Below are 18,273 nucleotides of genomic sequence, written 5' to 3'. Positions count from 1 at the left end.
AGGACACGCTGTGCAAGCGCAAGGTGTGTAAAAATTTATTTTGCTGTAGAGAACAAACCTAAAACATTACGGCTCCAGCAGAGGTGGAGCAGGGAGACACCAGGCAAGGGCCCAGCTGGCAGAGCCACGCACGGTGGGCACAGAGAGGGACATGAAACACGAGAGGTGGCCCCGGCAGTGCCAGGGACCAGAGGCCAGCAGTGAGTGGGTGCCCGACTGCCAGAGCAGCTCCAGCACGGGCAGGGATCCCCGGCCGGACAGCGCTGGGGACAGCGGGATGGGGACACCACCCTGGCACTGTCCCAGGGAGAGACACTGGGGCTGCCCAGCGATTTCTCAACCCACCTCGCTGGCTCCAGGCCACGATAAAACATTTAAATAGACAAAACACAGAAAAAGCAGCTCCAGGTGCCACCTGGGAGCTGCCCCCGCAGCTGCCTGCAAAGACACCGACCCTGAGCGTGCTGGGGAAGGCCAGGCTGGTGGCACCGGCCAGGGGCTGATCCAGGCTGCCCCTGGGAGCACAGGAACCCAGGGATGGGTGCTGGCCTTGCTCTTTGGGACTTGCAGACAGGGATGCTGTGGGGCTTTGGCCCCAAATGGGCGCTAAGTCAGTCCCAGCAGCTGACACCAGCTTGGGTGTGGGCAGGAGACAGGAGATGGGGCAGCAAGGAGCTTCCAGTGGTACCAGGAGATGCAATGCCCAGAGCCTCAGACTCCGGACAGGGTGCCACAGAGGGGACAGCAGGACACGGGGACTCGGGCACAGCGTGGTGCCAGCTCAGTGATGGCACTGCCAGGGAAGGAGTGGGCACACAGTGGACATCCAACACCCTCCCAGTCCTTACCAGGGCTCCCAGAGCCCTGCAAATACTGGTGACCACGAATACTGGTGGCCAGGGGTGGGGAGCAGACAGGCCACACAAGTGGCAGGAAAGGAGGGCGGATGGACCCAGAGCTCGGCACCCGCAGGACTCACAAGAATTTTGTGTAGGAACAAGACAAGGGAGCTCAGGACAAACCCTGGTTATCACCGTCCCCCCTCAGCCCAGGACAGCAGCTACTGTGTCCCAGCAAGAAGGGCCAGGCCTGACCCCAAAACACTGAGGCTGGGGGGTGTAAGTGCCTGGGCCTCTCTCCCTGGCTGCCTTTCCCAGTGCTGGGTGAGGGAAACCGGGACAGGAGATGGAGATGTGCCCCAGGGAGCTGGAGCCATGAGCTCATTTGACAGCTCAGCTGCTGCTGGAGCTCCCAGAAGCTCCGGGAGCGTTGCCCCCTCCAGAATTGAGGGCACCAGCACAGCCCTCTAGGGAAGGGATGTGCCCAGTCCAACAGACACCGAAACACTCATGTTTGAGCTTAAAAACAAGCGTTAAAAAAACTGAACAGAATAAAAGATGAGAGTGATCTTCCAGCTGCTGGTGAGGCAGAGCCCTCCTGGCAGAGCTGCCTGCCCTGTGGCCACGGGGGCCAGGAGGCCACAGGCTGAGGCTGGCCGGTGCCAGGGACTGATCCTGCTGGTGCTGGGAGGTCCGGCTTCACTGGTCCTGCAATCCAGGCTGGGGGCAAAGGAGGATTTCCTACCAGGGGCCAGCTTGAGGCAGGGCCCCTCACCGGGGCATCGCTGGGGATGGGGAGCTGGTGTCACGGGGGGGACGGGGTGGAGAGCAGCTCTCATTTGTTCTTGGCCAGCAGCCGGTACAGGGTGAAGCCCACCAGCGCCGTCACCGCCGCCCCCAGCGCCACCCGCAGCCAGAAGGACGCAACTCCCAGCTCCACGGCGTTCAGGTGGCTGCAAGGAAACACAGGAGAGGCCGGTGAGTGTGGCTGTCCCAGTGCTCCCACCCCACAGAGGGAGGCTGGGGTGCCAGGCAGGGGGCAAGCACAGCAGCGGGGGGAACAGCCCAGCTGAAGGCGAGGCTCCCAGAGATTCCCTGTCCCTGTGAGCGGAGCGCTCGTCACCCGGCATCACCATCAAGCCAAGGGAGGGCTGTGGGATGGATGTGGCTGTCCCCTCCCCTGCCCTGCAAACAGCTCTCCAACACCTAAATAATTAGGCAGGTATCTGCCTTTCTAGGTCAGGCTGCCTTTCCAAATCCCAGGGCACAGAGAGCTGGGATGCCACGGGGACACCGGTGACAGGGAGCAAAGGGCAGCGAGGGACAGGGCCCGGCGCTGCCCCAGCGTACACATTCCCTTCCCGAACACGTGCTGTCCTGCACTAACTGCTCCTCTCCTCCCTCTCCCTTCATCCATAATTCATTCCCCACTACATCGGGGGAGCACAGCCAATCCCCGGCCCTCCATTACGCTGTTATTTATTTATACCACATACCCTAAGATATATTAAGAATATTTAAATTTTAATACTGCAGAGGGGAGGGGAAAAAGAAAAAAAAAAAAGCGTCAGCTCTAAAAATAAAGTTGTTTATTGAAAAGAAGCTGGAGGGAAAACTACTCACTAGTAATCCCATCCTGCCTTCCAAGGCTCCCACACGTTCTCCCCCCGAGGGCTCGGCCCTTGGAGCTGTGCTTGCCCTTCCCAGCCCTGGAGCAGAGCGATTCCACTCACAGGGATCTCCTCCCTTCCCACAGCCCCCCTCACCTCGCACGGCCAGCCTGGTGCTGTCCTACCCTACCCTCAGCCCCTCTGGGGTGCAGCTCCTCCCAAAGGGAGGCTGGGTGACAGAGGTCTCGCTTCACTGACCTCTTTTTTAGTCTGATCCATCTCATCAGGAGAAAATAGCTGCCACCCCCCCCCCCCCGAGGGCCTTGGCAAACTAAGCTGGCTACTCCTCTTCAGCGTTTTTTATCTTAGGCTTCAAAAATAAACACTCCTGTGGCAGGATCTATCTACTCAATCTGCCAGAGACACACACACACAGGCAGGAGAAAACCTCCCCCCTCTGTAATTAGAGGAAGAAGTGGCTTTTCTGTTTCAATTATTTGTATAAGCAGATCACAGAATCCTGGAATGGTTTGGGTGGAATGGAACCTTCCAGCTCATCTCATTCCATCCCCTGCCATGGGCAGGGACACCTTCCACTAGCCCAGGATGCTCCAAGCCCCGTCCAGCCTAGCCTTGGACACTGCCAGGGATCCAGGGGCAGCCACAGCTGCTCTGGGCACCCTGTGCCAGGGCCTGCCCACCCTCCCAGGGAACAATTCCTTCCCAATATCCCATCTAATCCTGTCCTCCCTCAGCTTAAGGCCATCCCCCCTTGTACTGCCACTGCATGCCCTAGATGACACCAGAATCACTTGATGACACCAAAAGCTGCAGAGAAACCAAAGCAAAAGCAATGTGGCAGAGGCAGGGGTGGGACACAGCCCCCTCCCCAGGCTGTGCCCCCAGCAGAGCCCTTCCAGGGGAAGGATACTAACGGGAAGGTGGCAGCAGTGGCCAGTTTGGTGTAGACAGCGGTGCTGGGCGGTCCCTGGCTGTGGCAGGAGAAGAGGAAGGGTGGAGGGAGGCAGTGCTTGTAGCAGAACTCAGCTGGGAAGAGCCCTGGCTGCTGGCTGGCTTCTGGCAGGTCTGTCTTGGAGGCCACGAACACACAGGGGATCTGGCTGTCCAGGTAGTGCTGCTGCAGAGACAGAGAAACCCCAGCGAGGGTTACAGACCAACCCCTGGGAGATGCAGGGCTGCCACAAAGGCTGATGTCCCCCATGCCCTTGGTGAAGTCAAACAGGACCCCTGTGGTCCCCCAGGACCCCTGTGAAGTCCCCCAGGGTCGCTGCCAGCTACCTTATAGATGCTGGCACAGTAGCTGAAGGATTTGGGGTCGCTCAGGCTGTAGATGAAGCAGGCGACGTCGCAGGCTGAGTCTGACGGCTTCGTGAACGTCGTGTCAGCGCTGACCTCGTGCAGCTGGAGCAGAGGGGACACGGTGTGTGCCACAGCAGTGTCCCAGGGGGTCAGCTGCTCCTCACAGCAGCACATGGACTGTGCCAGCACAGCCACAGCCCAGCCCTGTGTGCTGGGACATGGGGACACAGCCTGGCCCTGCTAAGGCCAGACATGGCACGATTCCCTGCTCTCCCAGACTTACTATGAGGTACTTCTCCTGGCCATTGACTTGCACTGTGTTGATGGTGTAGAGGGATGGCTGTCCTGGGTTCTCCCTCTGGGCCTGTCACCAAGGAAAACACGGTCTCAGGCAGCGGAGACACGAGCAGTGCTGGGGGAGGGACAGTGCCTCACACCACCCTGAGCCCCTGTGGTCTGACAGCCACCTGAAGGGCAGCCAGGGTCTGTCATGAGATGTGGGGCTGTTCCTAATAGACAGGGGAAGTCAGCATCACCGTGGTCAGACTGGGAAAGGCACAGCCCCTCCGGACCCTCGGGACAAGCAGAGGGAGCAGGCCCACTGCCTCAGCCAGGATTAGGGACACCAAAGCCACCAGCATGGAGGGGGTGTGAAGCACGGGCAGGGAGAGCACCACACAGGGAGGCCTGGCCACGGGCAGCAAGGTGCCAGGGAGGGACAGATCACTCCAGGAGCCCCGGCTGTGCCTCCTGCTCCGCCCTGGGAGCGTGGCCGGCCAGGGAGCAGCCACTCACCGCCAGGCTCCTGCCGAGGAAGGCCTGCAGGAAGGCGGACTTGCCTGCGCCCCGCGCTCCCAGCACCTTGCACAGGAACACGTTCCTCTGGGTCTGCCCTTTCTCCAGGTCAATCCTCTTCTCCCGGGTCACTGGCAGGAGAGAGGGTGGGTGAGAGCCAGGAGAGACCCCAGCTGAGACAGAAGGGGAGGGCATGGCTGTACCTGTGAGGGCTTGGGTCTGGGAGTCCTGCTCCGAGAGGATGGGGTAGCCCAAGTAGCCCAGGCACTCCAGGCAGCGCCGTACGTCCAGGTAAGCCATGAGCCTGGAGAGACAGAGCACGCCAGGAGGGTCAGCAAGGGCTCAGTGATGTGACCAAGGGCCAGGGAGAGGGACTGAGCTTACGTCCACTGGCAGAGGAATCCATGCAGGGAAAGCAGGCCTTTATCAGTGGTGCATACCGTGTTGTAGAGCTCGGGGCCCCAGGGCACGCAGGGGAACACGCTGAAGAAGTTCTGCAGCTCTGTGTGCGACAGGGCTCCGTCCTGGTCCTGCCAAAACACACCGAGTCACCAGGGCAGGCAGGACCCAGCCCGTGCCCAGAGGGGGCCCTGCCACACCGGCCACCTCCCTGCTGTGACACGTCACAGGGACGCTGCCCATGGCAGGAATCGATGGCAGCGAGGCCGGAGCTGGGCGAGCTCACAGAGCCTGTGCCTCGGGGCCTGCCAGCACTGCACAACAGCAAACACACTTTGGGATTGCAGCTGCAACCAGGCAGGACCCGTCCACACCCACCCCACAGCCCTGAGCTGCTGTTCCTGGCATTCCTGGAGCCAGCTGTTCCACAGCAGCCTGCATCAGTCCAGCCTGGCCCTCCACAGGCCAACTCTGCACTCCCAGGCTGCTGCACCTGAAGGGGACCTGCTGGCACCTGGGCACCCAGGGATGAGCATCCATTCAGTGCTGCCACTCCCCCTGGCCACAGAGCTGATCTGGGCACACAGGGATGTGTGGCCACTCTGTGCTGCCATTCCCTGTGGCCACAGAGCTGATCTGGGCACAAAGGGACTTGTGGCCACTCTGTGCTGCCATTCCTGAGCCACTCCCCTGTTGTCACAGAGCTGCCATACCCCAGATGCACATCAACATCTCAATAGCCAGTCCGAGCAGGTGCACACAGATCCAACACATCCCCTTCTTCCACTCTCCAAGAGCCTGAGTTTGGCACAAATGTGTTGCTTTCTCTCCCTCTCTCCGGCCTGGCAGCCCTCCACCAGGCTGGCAGATGCTGGTGCTTGGTCCATGGCTGCTGGCCAGCAGCTGTGCCCGCTTCCCTGCCTGCCGCCCTGCCCGCTGCAGCCAGCAACTACAACGGCCATGCCAGCTTGATGCCAACTCAGACCCAGTCCCTGAAGGTCCAAACTGACCTTTGGTCAAGAGTAGTGACCACAACCCCACATCCCTGATAGGCCACCAGACTACCTACAGCTCACTGTGGCCACTTCCTGCTCCTAAAGCCTCCAAAGAGGGAACACTGTGGCAGAGGAAAGCCCTTCCCTGGTGCTCTGTGGGCTCCCTGGCACAGAGGGGTGGTTAGGGGAGCACCTGTGCCCAGGTGTGCAGGCCCAGCAGGGCATCCCCTCCCCTGGAGTCCCTGCAGTGCTGCCCACCTTGTCGTGCTTCTCAAAGAGCCTCTGCAGGAACTGGTATCCCAAGTGGTTGAGCTCCGTGGAGCAGCCGGGGGGCACGCGGAACCTGTCGGGAAAATCATGGAATGATTTCTGTTGGAAAAGCCCTCTTTGATCATTGAGTCCAACTGTTCCAGCACTGCCAAGGCCACCACTGACCCATGTCCCACGTGCCACACCCACATGGCTTTAAATCCCCCCAGGGATGGTGACCCCAGCACTGCCCTGGGCAGCTGTGCCAGTGCCTGACCACCCTTCCCATGAAGGAATTTCCCAAATATCCAATCTAAACCTCACTTTTATCTTTCATATCCTATTCTCCAGCTCATAACTCAAATGGGCCTCCTCAAGCCCTGAACGAAGGGCAGTGTGTGAGCACATCTCACCCAGAGGACACAGCTCCCTCCCTGCTCAAGGTCAGCTGTTGCCTCCCAGCCTGGCTATTCCTTGACACAGCCCCCTTATTTTGGGGAGAATCCCCTGAGGATGCAGCGGCCTTTCCTTGGCACATCCCAAGCAGCCAAAGAGATGCTGTGCCCTCACTCTGCCTCATGCCCAGGGCTTCAGCAGGGCACAGCAGTGCCCCGGGGTGCCATCCACCAGCACGTCCCTGTCACCTCCCTGCAGCCTGCTCTCTGGGAACAGGAGGAGGCAGCTCCCAAGCCAAACACTTCCACTGCTGCCAGCTCCCCATCTCCAGAGTGGCAGGGAGCAGAGAAGAGACAGCAGCTGCACAATCAGCCGCGAGGGCTGTGCTGACAGCTCACTGCTCCTGACAGAGCCGCTCTGCCTCGCTCAGCCAGGGACAGAGCAGCCTCCAAGAACCCCTTGCTGATGCCAAGGGAAGTCTGGGATTTCATTCCCCACATTCCTGTCTGCCTAAACCAGCAGCCCCAAGGCCTGTTGATCTTGTCCCCACCCCCAAGCATCAGCTCCTGCCCGAGGGGAAGGCGAGGACTTCGAAGTTGACCCTGACCTAAGGGCCCACAGCAGCTCCCAGGGTGCAGGAAGGATCCAGCCAAGGTGCTGGGGATCCTGAGCCATGCACCACGGGAGTGTGACCCCCTGGCCAGCCCTGGACACGCACTGTGGGTACAGGTAGTCATCTGTCAGCTCCAGCTCATCGTCGTAGCCGAAGCGGCGCAGGATGGTCCAGGTGGTCTCGTGCCGGCCCCTCTGGATGAAGAGGGTGTTGAGGAAGAGGAAGCCTGCAGGAGAGATCAGGGGGCTCAGCCACAGTGGAGTCAATTCAGGCTCAGGGATCCACTCCTCAGAGCCATGCTTCCCCTGGGAAACAGACTGCTGGGACAGAGAGATCTAATAGGCACAGCAGGCTTGTTTTAACGAGGGACTAATTAGGCTTGGAATAAGAGCCAGGAGGCTCAGGCCAAGGACAGGGCCCTGTGGGATGTGCTGAAGGAGGTGGGTCCCCCCCATGCCCTGGGAAGGAGCAGGGAGCCCTCGTGCTGCTCCTCACCGTTCAAGGTGAGGCCGTTGTCCTGCACCCCGTCCGTCGTGTTCTTCCACACAACCATCTTCACATCCTCCAGGGCCTGGGGAGCCAGGGGGTTCCCAAAACAGGACTTCTGCCTCCCGAGAGAATGAAGGCCATTGTCAGCAAAGCACTTAGAGAGCACAACCCTGCCTTGCCAGGCTCCCTCTCCCATGGAAGGAGTGGGGTTTCAGGGAGGGAAAATCCACCCAGCTCAGGGATTTCTGCCTTAGGCCCTGACCAAACCCCTGTTCTCCAGCATCCCAGTAATTTAGGACTCTCAGCATCTCCAGAGCCTCCTGGTCTTCCCATAGCAGAGCAAACTTGGCCCAAGCTTAGGCAGATGGAACCCCACATGCTCAGAGATGCACCCTACAGTGCTTTAGCTGTGACAGGAGAGGGGCAGCTTCCCTGCTGCAAAGGGAATGCCAGGCACTGGGAACACCTCAGCTCTGCAGCCACCCTACCTGGAAGTAGTTGAGTTCATCATCACTGAGGATCTGGTTGTTGTCCTGGTCCGAGAGGTTGAAGATCCGGGTCAGAGCTTGAGCACAGGAGGGTTTGAGCTGCAAGGACCAACCACGGTGACAATGACAGGGAACCAGCCACAGCCTGGCCCTTCCTCCCTGCAGCCCCACACACAGAGGGCTCCCTTCCTGCACTTCTAGGCCAGTACCACAACCACCCTGGAGGTGGGAACCATGGAATCGTTAAGGTTGGAAAACCCCTCCAAGATCTGAGTCCAGCTGTTCCCCCAGCACTGCCAAGGCCACCACTAGCCCATGTCCCCAAGTGCCACATCCACAGAGCTTTTAAGTCCTTCCAGGAATGGTGACCCCACCACTCCACCTGTGCCCGTGCCTGACCACCTTTAATGTGAAGAGATTTTTCCTAACATCTGATCTGAAGTCAGAAAGGACAATCCATGGGGAATTTTTCTCCCAGACCCTTCCCTCCACAACCAGCACAGAGCCTGGAGCATGAGGACTCCTGCCCCAACACACCCAGCTCCTTGCAGGTCTCTGTGTGCCCAGCTGGCTGTACTGAGCACAGAAGATGGGCACTGTCCCCTGGCCAGTCTGTGTCAGCCCAAACTCTCCACCCTCATTCCAAAAGCTCCACCCAGAGCAGTGTGACAGGAGGGAGATTCCTCCAGGAGCCCACCTGCTTCTCCTCCGGGTCGTAGAGCGGGGCAGTGGGGTGCAGCACGGCTTTCTGGGCGTAGTAGAAGAGCTCAGAGATGTTCTTAAGGTTCTTGGCAGAGCACTGGGGAGTCAGACGAAGAGACAGCCCCGATAACAAGGGCAGGAGGAGGATGATACAATCGCCCTGAGCCAGACTAGCTGTGCCTCAAAGCACAGAGCAACATTTGTCCACCATGAGGAAAAGTCAAAAGGGAAAATCTCCCGGGTTTTGCTCTGGCTTTGCTGTGCCCATTCCACAGCCCCAGAGCCAACAGGGCATGTGTGGAGCTCCAACAGCAGTTGCAGCTAGAGAGCCACAGAGGGCAGACACAGAAAGCTGCTCCCTGCAAGGGGCACAGGACAGAAAGCCCGAAGCACAGGCCCTCAAGCCCTGGGCACAGGGACTTGTGCAGAGCAACATCATCAGGGCAGCTCTCCACGAGCACAGAGGCTCCCTGACTCCCTCCAGACCAGTATTCCAACCCCTCAGGGAGGCTCTGCACACTCCCTCCAGCCCCCTCACCTCCACGCAGGTCTCAATCTCCGAGAACTGGTTCATGATGGGCAGGATGACCTCCATGGAGCTGCCCATCTGCAGGTCAGACTTGTTTCCCACTAAAATAATGGGGATTCTAGGAAAGACATAGAGCTCAAGTGAGGTCACCCCTCTCTTGGTCCCAGCACTGTCCCATCCTTTGGTGCTCCCATGGGCAGGCCAGGGAGGCCCCAACCCTCCTCTGCAAGGTCCAGGGCAGCTTTCCTGCTTCCCACAGCTGGGAGCATCCATCTGGAGAAGCAGACTGCCTGATCCTGCTTATGCTTTCACCCAGCAACAATATGTTCAGGAGCCTTTAATCCAGCACAGCAGCCTTCTGCCCAAGTGATCCACACACAGCCTGAAGCTCCTGTGCTCCCAGATTCCCCTGGCAGCCTCCCCTCCCTGTCTATCTGAGAAGAGATCAAGGGGGGGAGAAGGATCTTCCCTCAGTGAACCCCTGCCTCAGCTGGATCTCTGGCAGAGAAAAGTCCCCATGTCTTTCTGCTCTAGGTGATCTGGCCACAAACCACTATCCTGGAATGGTTTGGGTTGGGAGGAACCTTAAAGTTCATCTTGTCCCACCCCCTGCCATGGGCAGGGACACCTCCATCACACCAGGGCTCCAAGTCCTGTCCAACCCAGCCTGGATCAACACACAAAGCTGGTTTGCTCTCAGTACCCTCAGAAGGAGGTGAGGGTGGTGGGCACCCCCCAGCCCCCAGAATCCCCCAATTCTGCACCCACAGATCACACTCCACACGGTACCTGGATCCCTTTTCAAGTCCCCCGTTCACCATGGGGATCCACTTTGTGCGAATCTGGAAGGGGAGCAGAGGGAAAGGGCTGTCAGCACAGCCTGGGGAGGAACAGGCAGCCCCCAGGCAGGCAGGAACAGGGCCCTGCAGCCATCTGCTCCCTGCCATTCCCTCACGCCAGCAGGCAGAGCAGGCCCAGGGGCGCTGGATGCCAGCACCAGGATGCAACAAGCCTGTTGTCCTGTTGTGAGGGAGCACGCTTGGGCATGGCTCAGCCTCCGCTTGCAGGGCTCTCAGACCCAAAATCCCTCACAGGGCTGGGGGCCACCAGCACGTGCCTGCCCCACAGGGCAGCACAGAAACCCCAGCACTGGGAACCCTCTGTGGCCCTGCTGCCGGAGCGGGGCCACGGTGGGGACCCATTACCTTGTCAATCGTGGCCTCCTTGGTGACATCGTACACCACGCAGACCACGTTGGCCTGCAAGAGAAGCACGAGGAGGTGGTGAAGGGGTCCCTGCCACACTTGTGGCAGCCGGGAATGGCAGCAGGGAATGCCGGGGCAGCAGGGAATGCCGGCTGAGCAGCCAGGGAAAGGCAGCGGCCGAGCGCACGTGAGCGCGGACACGTACACAGCCCCCGACTGGGCCACCCTCAGCACGAGCCCACAGGCTGCCGGGAGCAGCTCCTCTGCCTCAGGAGCTGCTGCTCCCATGCCCACCAGCCCAGATCCCCCCCCCCCCACCACCCGTGTCCCGGCCCTCCTCCCCTCCTGACCCCGTGCAGACAGGGCCAGCACTGAGGCTTTACAGGAAGCAGACAGGAGGGATCACTGGTCCTTTCAGGAGAGAGTTTAATGCTAATCCTGAGGACACACAAGGGTTTAGGCAGGATTTCCTGGAGCCATTTAAAGCCTCTGTGTACTCCTGCTGTCTGGGTGGAGGGAGCAGGACCCCCGTGCCCACCTCCTCGGCCGTTAGCCACCAGGGTTGGGAGATTAAACAGCTTTGCTCACGTGAGAGAGATGGTTTTATTATCTATAATTAAAAGGTCCTCATGTGTGCAGAGTCAAGGCTAATCCCAGGGCAAAGAGCAGCTGAGTCCACCCCAGCCAGACAACTTAATTATTCCTCCACGGCTGCTCCGAGGGCTCCCTCATCCCTCCCTGCCCAGCGCTCGCCAGGGGCTCCAGCTCCCAAATTAACTCCTCTGTGCCACTGCTTCATCAGGCAGCCACAGGGATCTAACGCAGGGAGCAGGGCTCTTGCCCAAACCCAGCAACTGCTTCTCCCTCTTCTGAGTCCACGGGGACCATCCCAAGGCTGAGAGCACAACATCTGCTCCGCAGCCTCCTCCGCCTCCCGTGGGCAGTGAGCTGCCCCCCGCCGCTCTCCTTCTGGAGGCTCCCCGGAGGGCTTGGACAAGCCACACACAACAGCTTACAAGACAGAGCAGGATTAAACAAGCCTCTAAACGAACCAAGAGCATTAATCCGTGGATAACCAATTGTCTGTGCCTCTCTGGGTGGCTAATGGGGAGGGGAGGGGAGCAGCCACGTGTCCCTCGGGGACTGCAACCTCCTGTCCCCATCTCAGCCAGCCCTGCTCACCTTGGCGATCTCCTCCTGCAGCTCCTCCTCCGTCTGCTCCGACTCTGGAAGGGGAATGAAGGCATCACCACCTGCCCAGGCAGGGGTACCCCTTCCCAATCCCCTCAGGCAGGCAGGGAAGGGGAGAAGCCAGACAGGACAGGGCCCTACCTGAGTAGTCCACTATGTGCGTGGGGACCTTCTCAGGGGTGACATCGGCCGGGATCGTGATCTCCTCTGCGCGGGGGGGCACCTGCAAAGCCAGCACAGCCCGTCCAGCCACAGGCAGCCAGGACAGGTGACAAGGGACTTCAGATCCCAACGTGGCCACCGCCAGGGCGGGATGAGCTGTGGATCACGGATCACTCTTGGCCCACCAGGCTGCAGCACGCCCTGCACTCCAGCCCTCGCATAGGCAGTATCCCCGAGGTGAAACTTCCACCTGCCTCCCTCAACCAAAGCTCCTGATCCCGCTGGAGATAAGCCCTGGGCACTCCCTGGTTCCCTGGGCTCCTCTGGGAGCAGCACCGAGCTGATTGTCTGGGCTGGAAGCAGGGAAGGGATGCAGGGCTGGTCCCTCTGAACCCCTGAGCTGATGCTGCCCAGCACACCATGGGCAGTGGGAGAAACATCTGATGGCACAGGGAAAATGTGCCTGGACAGGCTGATCTCATTTCCTTATCCAAACCGCTGGGACAGCAGGCTGTCAAAGGGCACAGGCAGGCTGGAGGCTGCTGCTCACAGCTGGCCTGGCTTGGAGCACCAAACCCATCAGGGAATGTGGCCCAGCCCCTTCCAAGGACCCTGTGGTGGTGCCAGCCCTGCTGTGCCGGTGACAGAGACCCCCAGCAGCAGCAAGTGGGGCCCTGGGAGGTACCAACACCCTCCTCAGGGTAGAGAGAGCCGCAAGTCAGGATCAGCTCCCAAGTCGGGATCAGAGCACAAACTGAGGAAAACACCACCTCAGCTGGAGCTCCGTGTGGTCCTCACTGACCTCACCTGAACCAGATGTGCGGCTGTCACAACCCCAGGAGCTGTGAGCACCTCCCAGACACCCCCATCTCCAGCCGGGGACACTGGGGACAGAGCTGTCCCACCCAGCGAGGGGGCCCGCGGTCGGGGTGTGCGCGCCCCCTCCCCACTCACCTCTTCAGGAAACTCCTCTCCCACCAGAGCCATGATCAGGGACGTCTTCCCCACCTGGGCTAGGAAATAAAGGGAGGACGTTGACAATGGCACGGGCACGGCAGAGCTTGAGGGGGACAGCGGCAGGGGGGAGTCACGACCGGAGCCGGGGCTGGTGACAATGACACCCCCAGGGCTCGGGGCCACGGGCGGGCCTGGTGGCTCCCCTGGTCCTGCCAGTGACGGGGGTCCCACCTGGGCCCCCGTCCGCCCTCGCCCCGCCCTTGCAGGAGAACCCTCTCCCCCGGGGCCCCCCGTGCCCCTTCCCGGGCTGGAGGATTCTCTCCCCGGCCCCGTGCCCCCTCACCCTCCCCGAGCAGGAGGATCCGCACGTCCCGTTTCATGGCGGCGGCGCCGCCGCCTCCCCGGCCGCCCCCCCCCCCCCCCCCCTTCCGGCCGCACCACCGAGCGGCGGCGCAGAGCGGCGCAGGGCAGCGCGGCGCCCCCTAGCGGGGCAAGCACACCCAGACCTCCAGGGCTCGTCTTTCGATGGTTTATTAACGAAAACAAAACGTTTAACGACAACAAACGGCGAACGGGGCCGTGAAACACATTCCAGGGCCGGGCGGGGCCGCAGGCGGGCCAGCCGCCGCCGCCGCCAACCCCTGCAGCCGTGGGGGCGGTGGTTTGGGCCTGGGCGCGGCCGCAGCCGGGGCCTCTCCCGGAGCGGGCCCCGCTGGAGAAGCGTCGCTGGTCCGGGGCCCGCCGGGCTCAGGCGCCCGTGAGCTCCCACACGAGGACGGCGCTGTGGGAGGCCGTGAGGAGGCGGCGGCCGGAGGGCGCGAAGCGACAGAGGTGCACGGTGTCGTCATGGCCGGCGTAGTCCTGCGGGTCCCCGGCCGGGCAGGGCTGCAGCCGCAGCAGCCGGTCTGCGGAGAGGAGTGGCTCAGGGCCGGGCCGGGAGGCTCTGACTGACCTCCATCACCCTCCAGACCCGCTCCTCGGGGCTTGTCCCTAACACAACCACCCGTCCCTGTCACTCACAGCCCTTCTCCAGCTCTAGTCCCTGCCAGAAGCACCGCTCCTGGTCACCCCCTGCCCCTTTTTCATGTCTTGTTCTAGCCAGAAACACCATTCCCAGTCACCCTCCGACCATCTCCATGTCATTTCCCAGGCAGGAGCACCATTCCCAGTCACCTCCAAGCCCAATCCCTGTTTTGTCCCTGCCAGAACCACCATTCCCCCTCACCCTCAGACTCTCTCCATGTCTTTTCCCAGCCAGAAGCCCTGTTTCCAGTCACCCCAGCCCCTCTCCATGTCTTTTCCTGCCAGAAGCACCATTCCCAGTCACTCCCCCCAGGCTCTCTCCCCGCTGCTGAGCTGCAGGTTGTGTCACTGAGCTGAGTGACACAGGACAGGCAGATCCAAACTGCTGCAGGAGTGAGGTGCCCTTGCCCGAGCAGGGTCCTGCCTGTCCCCATGCTGTGGGAAGGTCCGTGCTGCCTCAGAGGCTGCAGCTCACACAGCCACAGAGATGGAGACAGCCCAGAACCCCGGGAAGTCATTCCAGTGACAAACCCTGCCCATGGACAAGCAGGATTGAGCTCACACATCTCATTTCTGACCCAGCAGTCTCCTGCAGGTTTCTCCTTGCCCTGGACTGTAGCTCCCAGGTTTAAGGACATGTCTCTTGTTTCGAGGAATAAGGACATTTGTTTCCCCTCTGGCAGAAGAGGGAGGGGCCCAGGCACCCCCAGCACTCACCACCGAAGCCGATGGCCATGAAAGGTGCGGCTGGGGACAGGCTGAGGGACGTGGCAAAGGCTGGCAGCGAGATCTTCCTGAGCACCTGCAGCCCAGCAAGAGAAACACCGACAGCTCAGAGGGGGAAGGCATCGCCCAGAGCTGGGCAGCTGCAGCCCTAAGGAAGGTAATGGGGAGGCTGAGGGTGCTCAGCTCAGAGAGCTGCCCCAGGCATCCAGGAGACAATGGGGAGAGTGTTAATGCTCCTGGAAGCAGCTGCCTTCCCCTCCAGTGGGATCAGGGATTGGCTGCCTGCCTGGATGCAGCCTGAGGCAGGGGCAGGGCTCTGCTGCTCACCTGGGCCAGACTCCAGAGTTTCCAAGATGAAAATCTGTTCCCTGAGCAGCTGCCTGAGCCCACCCCACCGCCGTGACTGAGGGTAACACACAGGGCAGCACTGCTAGCCCCCACTGCCTGTGGCAGGGGACAGGTACCTGTTTCTTCCTGAGGCTGTAGAACAAAGCTTCCTCCTGCATCCCAAAGCCAACGTAGACCAGGACACCGTGTTCCCAGGGGCAGAATGCAGCCAGGCTGGGTGGGAGGCTGTCGAGACTCTGGTGGGGGAAACCAAAGGCAATAAAACTGAGGCTGGATTCTCTTATTTCAACCAATGAGAGCTAAAAGGAGAGCAGAGGGAGATACCAGGGTTGTGAGTGTTTGACCAGTGTGACATTAGTATGGTGGAGGCTGCTTCCTCCCTCTTGCATTCCCATCTCAGACAAGCTCAGGGAAAGCAAGGAACAACCACATCCTGCCATGGAAACCTGAAGCAAATGGTTTAGTGTTGTAGGAGCAGGTCACATGTGGGTCTAACGGGTTGAATTCCCACTGAGATACTATTGCTGCATGGGCTTGAAGCTGGGAATTGGTTATGGATCAGTTTAGCACAAGAAAACAGGGCCCAGAAGGCAGATCTTGAGTAGTGCATGCAAGATCAAACCTTCACACTGTAGGGAGAGCTGTGGTGAATTTCTTTCCAGAAGAAAGCCATCTTTTTGGAAATAAACAGAAGAAATATTGACAGAACCCAGCTGCTGTATGGAGGCAGGCTGAAGCACTGCCTCTTGTCCCCCAAAAACACCCAGCTCCCTTCTGCCTGCCAGTGTCACCAGGACCAGGGACCATCTCCATCCTCTCCAACACAGATCCTCCTGCTTTTCTAGCAGGTGTTCTGCTGCCCAAACCTTACCCCTGGGCTGGAGCCAGAGGCTTCTGCCAAGCAGCAGGGACACACAGGACTGAGTACTTGGCTCTGGGAAGCCTCCACCACTCTCCTGGCTCGGAATATTCACGCTCCCCGGGAGTGTCAGAATTAGCAGCACGCTCATAATTAGCTCTCCCCTCCTGCACACCGTGCTCACTGCTGCCTGGGCTCTGCTTTGCTGGCACAGGGCTGTCAGCTCTTTGTAGGTGCAGTTTAGGGCTCCTCATGCTTAAAAGTCAGTGCTCCAGGGCAGTCTGGCACTGCTACAGTCTCTTTGCACACCCAAGAAGGTGCATTTACAAGGTACTCTGTGAACAGGACTAGCAGAGATGCCTTTCCTAAGCACACCCTCACTCTCTCCGAGCCCTGTGCCTCCCTCCTCCATCTCTGCTCGTGTCCAGCCTCATACCAGGAGCAGGCAGGGCCTGGCAGGTGCCACGCTCACCTCGGGGCCAGCAGGAGCCGGGAAGCTGAGCCAGTCGAGGAGCTCACACTTGTCCTGGAGCCAGTCGGAGCCCCAGACACTGACCCGGCGGTCGGAGCTGGTGGCCAGCCAGAGCTCCCCTCCTTCCACCCCGAAGTCGTGGTACTGTGGAGCACAAACACGACCCTGTCACTCTGGGGGCACAGAGGCTTTGAAGGAAGGGGACAGTGAAGAGTGGGACAGGAGCTCATGGAAACATGGGGCTTGTGCTTAGGGGATCAAAGCCAGGATTAACCTCTGTTTGTGGCTGCCCCTGGATCCCTGGAAGTGTCCAAAGCCAGGCTGGATGGGGCTTGGAGCAACCTAGGATAGTGGGAGGTGTCCCTGCCCATTGCAGGGGGCTGGAAATTGATGATTTTTAAGGTCACTTCCAACCCAAACCCTGCTCTGAATGACACAGTTCCCTTCCCTGGGAACCCCTCTGGATCTGCATATCTCCTGGGGGAGTTGTTCCCAATACCATGTGCCCCCTAAAAACGTCCTCCACCTAGAATCAAGAAGAATTTCCTCAGTCCTAAATTACCAGGAAACACATCCTTGCAGTGTGGATGATCTTAAAGCCTGAGATCTTAGGGAAAATAATTCTCATTTCTGCTATGCAAAGGAAAAAACCTCTCCACAAAGAGGAGGACAAAGGAGGTGCTGAAACCCTCCCACTGCTGCACAGCCAAGTCTGGGGGGCACAGGGGCTGTAAGCTCACAGCCTGGGTTGTTCCCAAGGGGTGCTGCTCTCCAAGAGCCTGTGGCACCAGTTCATGTGCCACCTGTGTACAACAGGGTGTCAACAACTGCCACCAAAGGTCCCCCTGCAGGCACAGCCTCACTCGGGCTGCACCTGCAACACATGGAGCTTTATTCCACTGAATATATCCCTGGAAAAACTGATCAGAAGTTGCTGGAGGGGAGGAGGAAGATTTCCAAAGAGGCAAAGCAAGGGACACCAAAGCACATTTGCTGACCATGCTGCCTGCCAGAGCTGTGCAGTGACACATGGGGACTGTGCTGCTCCTGAGGTCTCACCTGCTTCCTGGTGCACTGGAGAACGGTGATGGGGGAGCCCTTGTGGTCAGCCAGGACATGGATGGTCATTCCAGTGCGAGGGCTGCTGACAGCCACTATGCCATCCTTGCCCCCTGATAAGATCATTTCCCCTGTTGGCAGGGGAGAGAAAAGAATGGGACACTTCTTGTAGGAGGAGAAAAAGGCTGGAGGAGAAAGGTCCAAGATTATGGGATACCAGTGTCCTGAAACAATGTGAAAGGCTGGCAACATCCCAGTCAAGGGCTGGGTATGATGAGATGTCTCAGCCACACCCATTAAAGCTCCACACTGAAGAAGAGCCACAGTAGATCATAAACCAAAGGTGTTTGTTGTACCCAAAGCCCTTGGATATCCCAGAGCCAATGCACTCCCGTGTCCCACCCACCACATGCTCAGCTGGCAGAGGCACCAGAGATCACTGAGACAAGTTCTGTTGCTCTCCCTGGCCCCAGGGTTTTGGGCAGGTGGCCAGGACACAGAGCAGCTGGAGGTCAGGGTAAACTCAGGCAGCACCAAGCCACATTCCCCGAGGCCACATGTCCCCAGTGCCACCTCAGGCAGCCTCACCATCGGTGGAGTAGGCGATTGCTGTCAGTGCAGCAGTGTGGGGGTGCATTTTCAGCTCCATCTCTGTCCTGGAAACGCTGAACACACGGACAGTGCCATCGCTGTACCCTGCCACCACGTGCTGGCTCTCGACAGCACAAGGCCACAGCCCAACAGGATGAGGCTTCCAGGCCAGGCATTGGCAGCTCTGCAAGGAAATTGGCAGAGAGTTGGTGACACAGGGGACACTTGCCTGTGCCAAGCGGAAGGGATTGATGTG

The 18,273-nt window shown here is 59.7% G+C and overlaps 2 protein-coding genes across 8 annotated transcripts in view; both read right to left on the bottom strand.

The window, feature by feature from the left end:
* Window positions 1–62: 62 nt before the first annotated feature.
* RHOT2 (ras homolog family member T2) lies at window positions 63–13,336 on the bottom strand. 2 transcript variants are annotated; one of them, XM_082291896.1, is made up of 19 exons: window positions 13,283–13,336; window positions 12,937–12,995; window positions 11,962–12,043; window positions 11,812–11,855; window positions 10,630–10,683; window positions 10,214–10,266; window positions 9,434–9,542; window positions 8,891–8,992; window positions 8,194–8,292; window positions 7,712–7,820; window positions 7,322–7,442; window positions 6,217–6,301; window positions 4,949–5,094; window positions 4,768–4,868; window positions 4,565–4,695; window positions 4,053–4,133; window positions 3,749–3,871; window positions 3,385–3,587; window positions 63–1,792 (listed from the first exon to the last, which is right to left on the bottom strand). In XM_082291896.1, the coding sequence occupies exons 1-19, from the start codon at window positions 13,317–13,319 to the stop codon at window positions 1,675–1,677; spliced, it is 1,857 nt and encodes a 618-aa protein (XP_082148022.1). In that variant the 5' UTR covers window positions 13,320–13,336; the 3' UTR covers window positions 63–1,674. The 2 variants fall into 2 exon arrangements, with proteins under 2 accessions (XP_082148022.1, XP_082148023.1); XM_082291897.1 differs by having other exon boundaries at window positions 12,937–12,990.
* Window positions 13,337–13,507: 171 nt separating this feature from the next.
* The window catches only part of WDR90 (WD repeat domain 90), a 57,932-nt gene continuing 53,166 nt past the window's right edge, over window positions 13,508–18,273 (bottom strand). For all 6 annotated transcript variants that reach the window (XM_082292319.1, XM_082292320.1, XM_082292321.1 and 3 more), the window contains 6 exons: window positions 18,015–18,201; window positions 17,427–17,557; window positions 16,368–16,511; window positions 15,153–15,272; window positions 14,680–14,764; window positions 13,508–13,844 (listed from right to left, as the gene is read on the bottom strand). In XM_082292319.1, coding sequence (XP_082148445.1) covers window positions 13,687–13,844; window positions 14,680–14,764; window positions 15,153–15,272; window positions 16,368–16,511; window positions 17,427–17,557; window positions 18,015–18,201 — 825 coding nt within the window. In that variant the 3' untranslated portion in view covers window positions 13,508–13,686. The remainder of the gene's footprint in view (window positions 13,845–14,679; window positions 14,765–15,152; window positions 15,273–16,367; window positions 16,512–17,426; window positions 17,558–18,014; window positions 18,202–18,273) is intronic.

The sequence above is a fragment of the Coloeus monedula genome (assembly GCF_965178545.1).
Source record: "Coloeus monedula genome assembly, chromosome: 16".
Taxonomy (NCBI): domain Eukaryota; kingdom Metazoa; phylum Chordata; class Aves; order Passeriformes; family Corvidae; genus Coloeus; species Coloeus monedula.
Note: the sequence above shows the minus strand (reverse complement) of the source record. Positions and strands in the feature narration are given on the sequence as shown.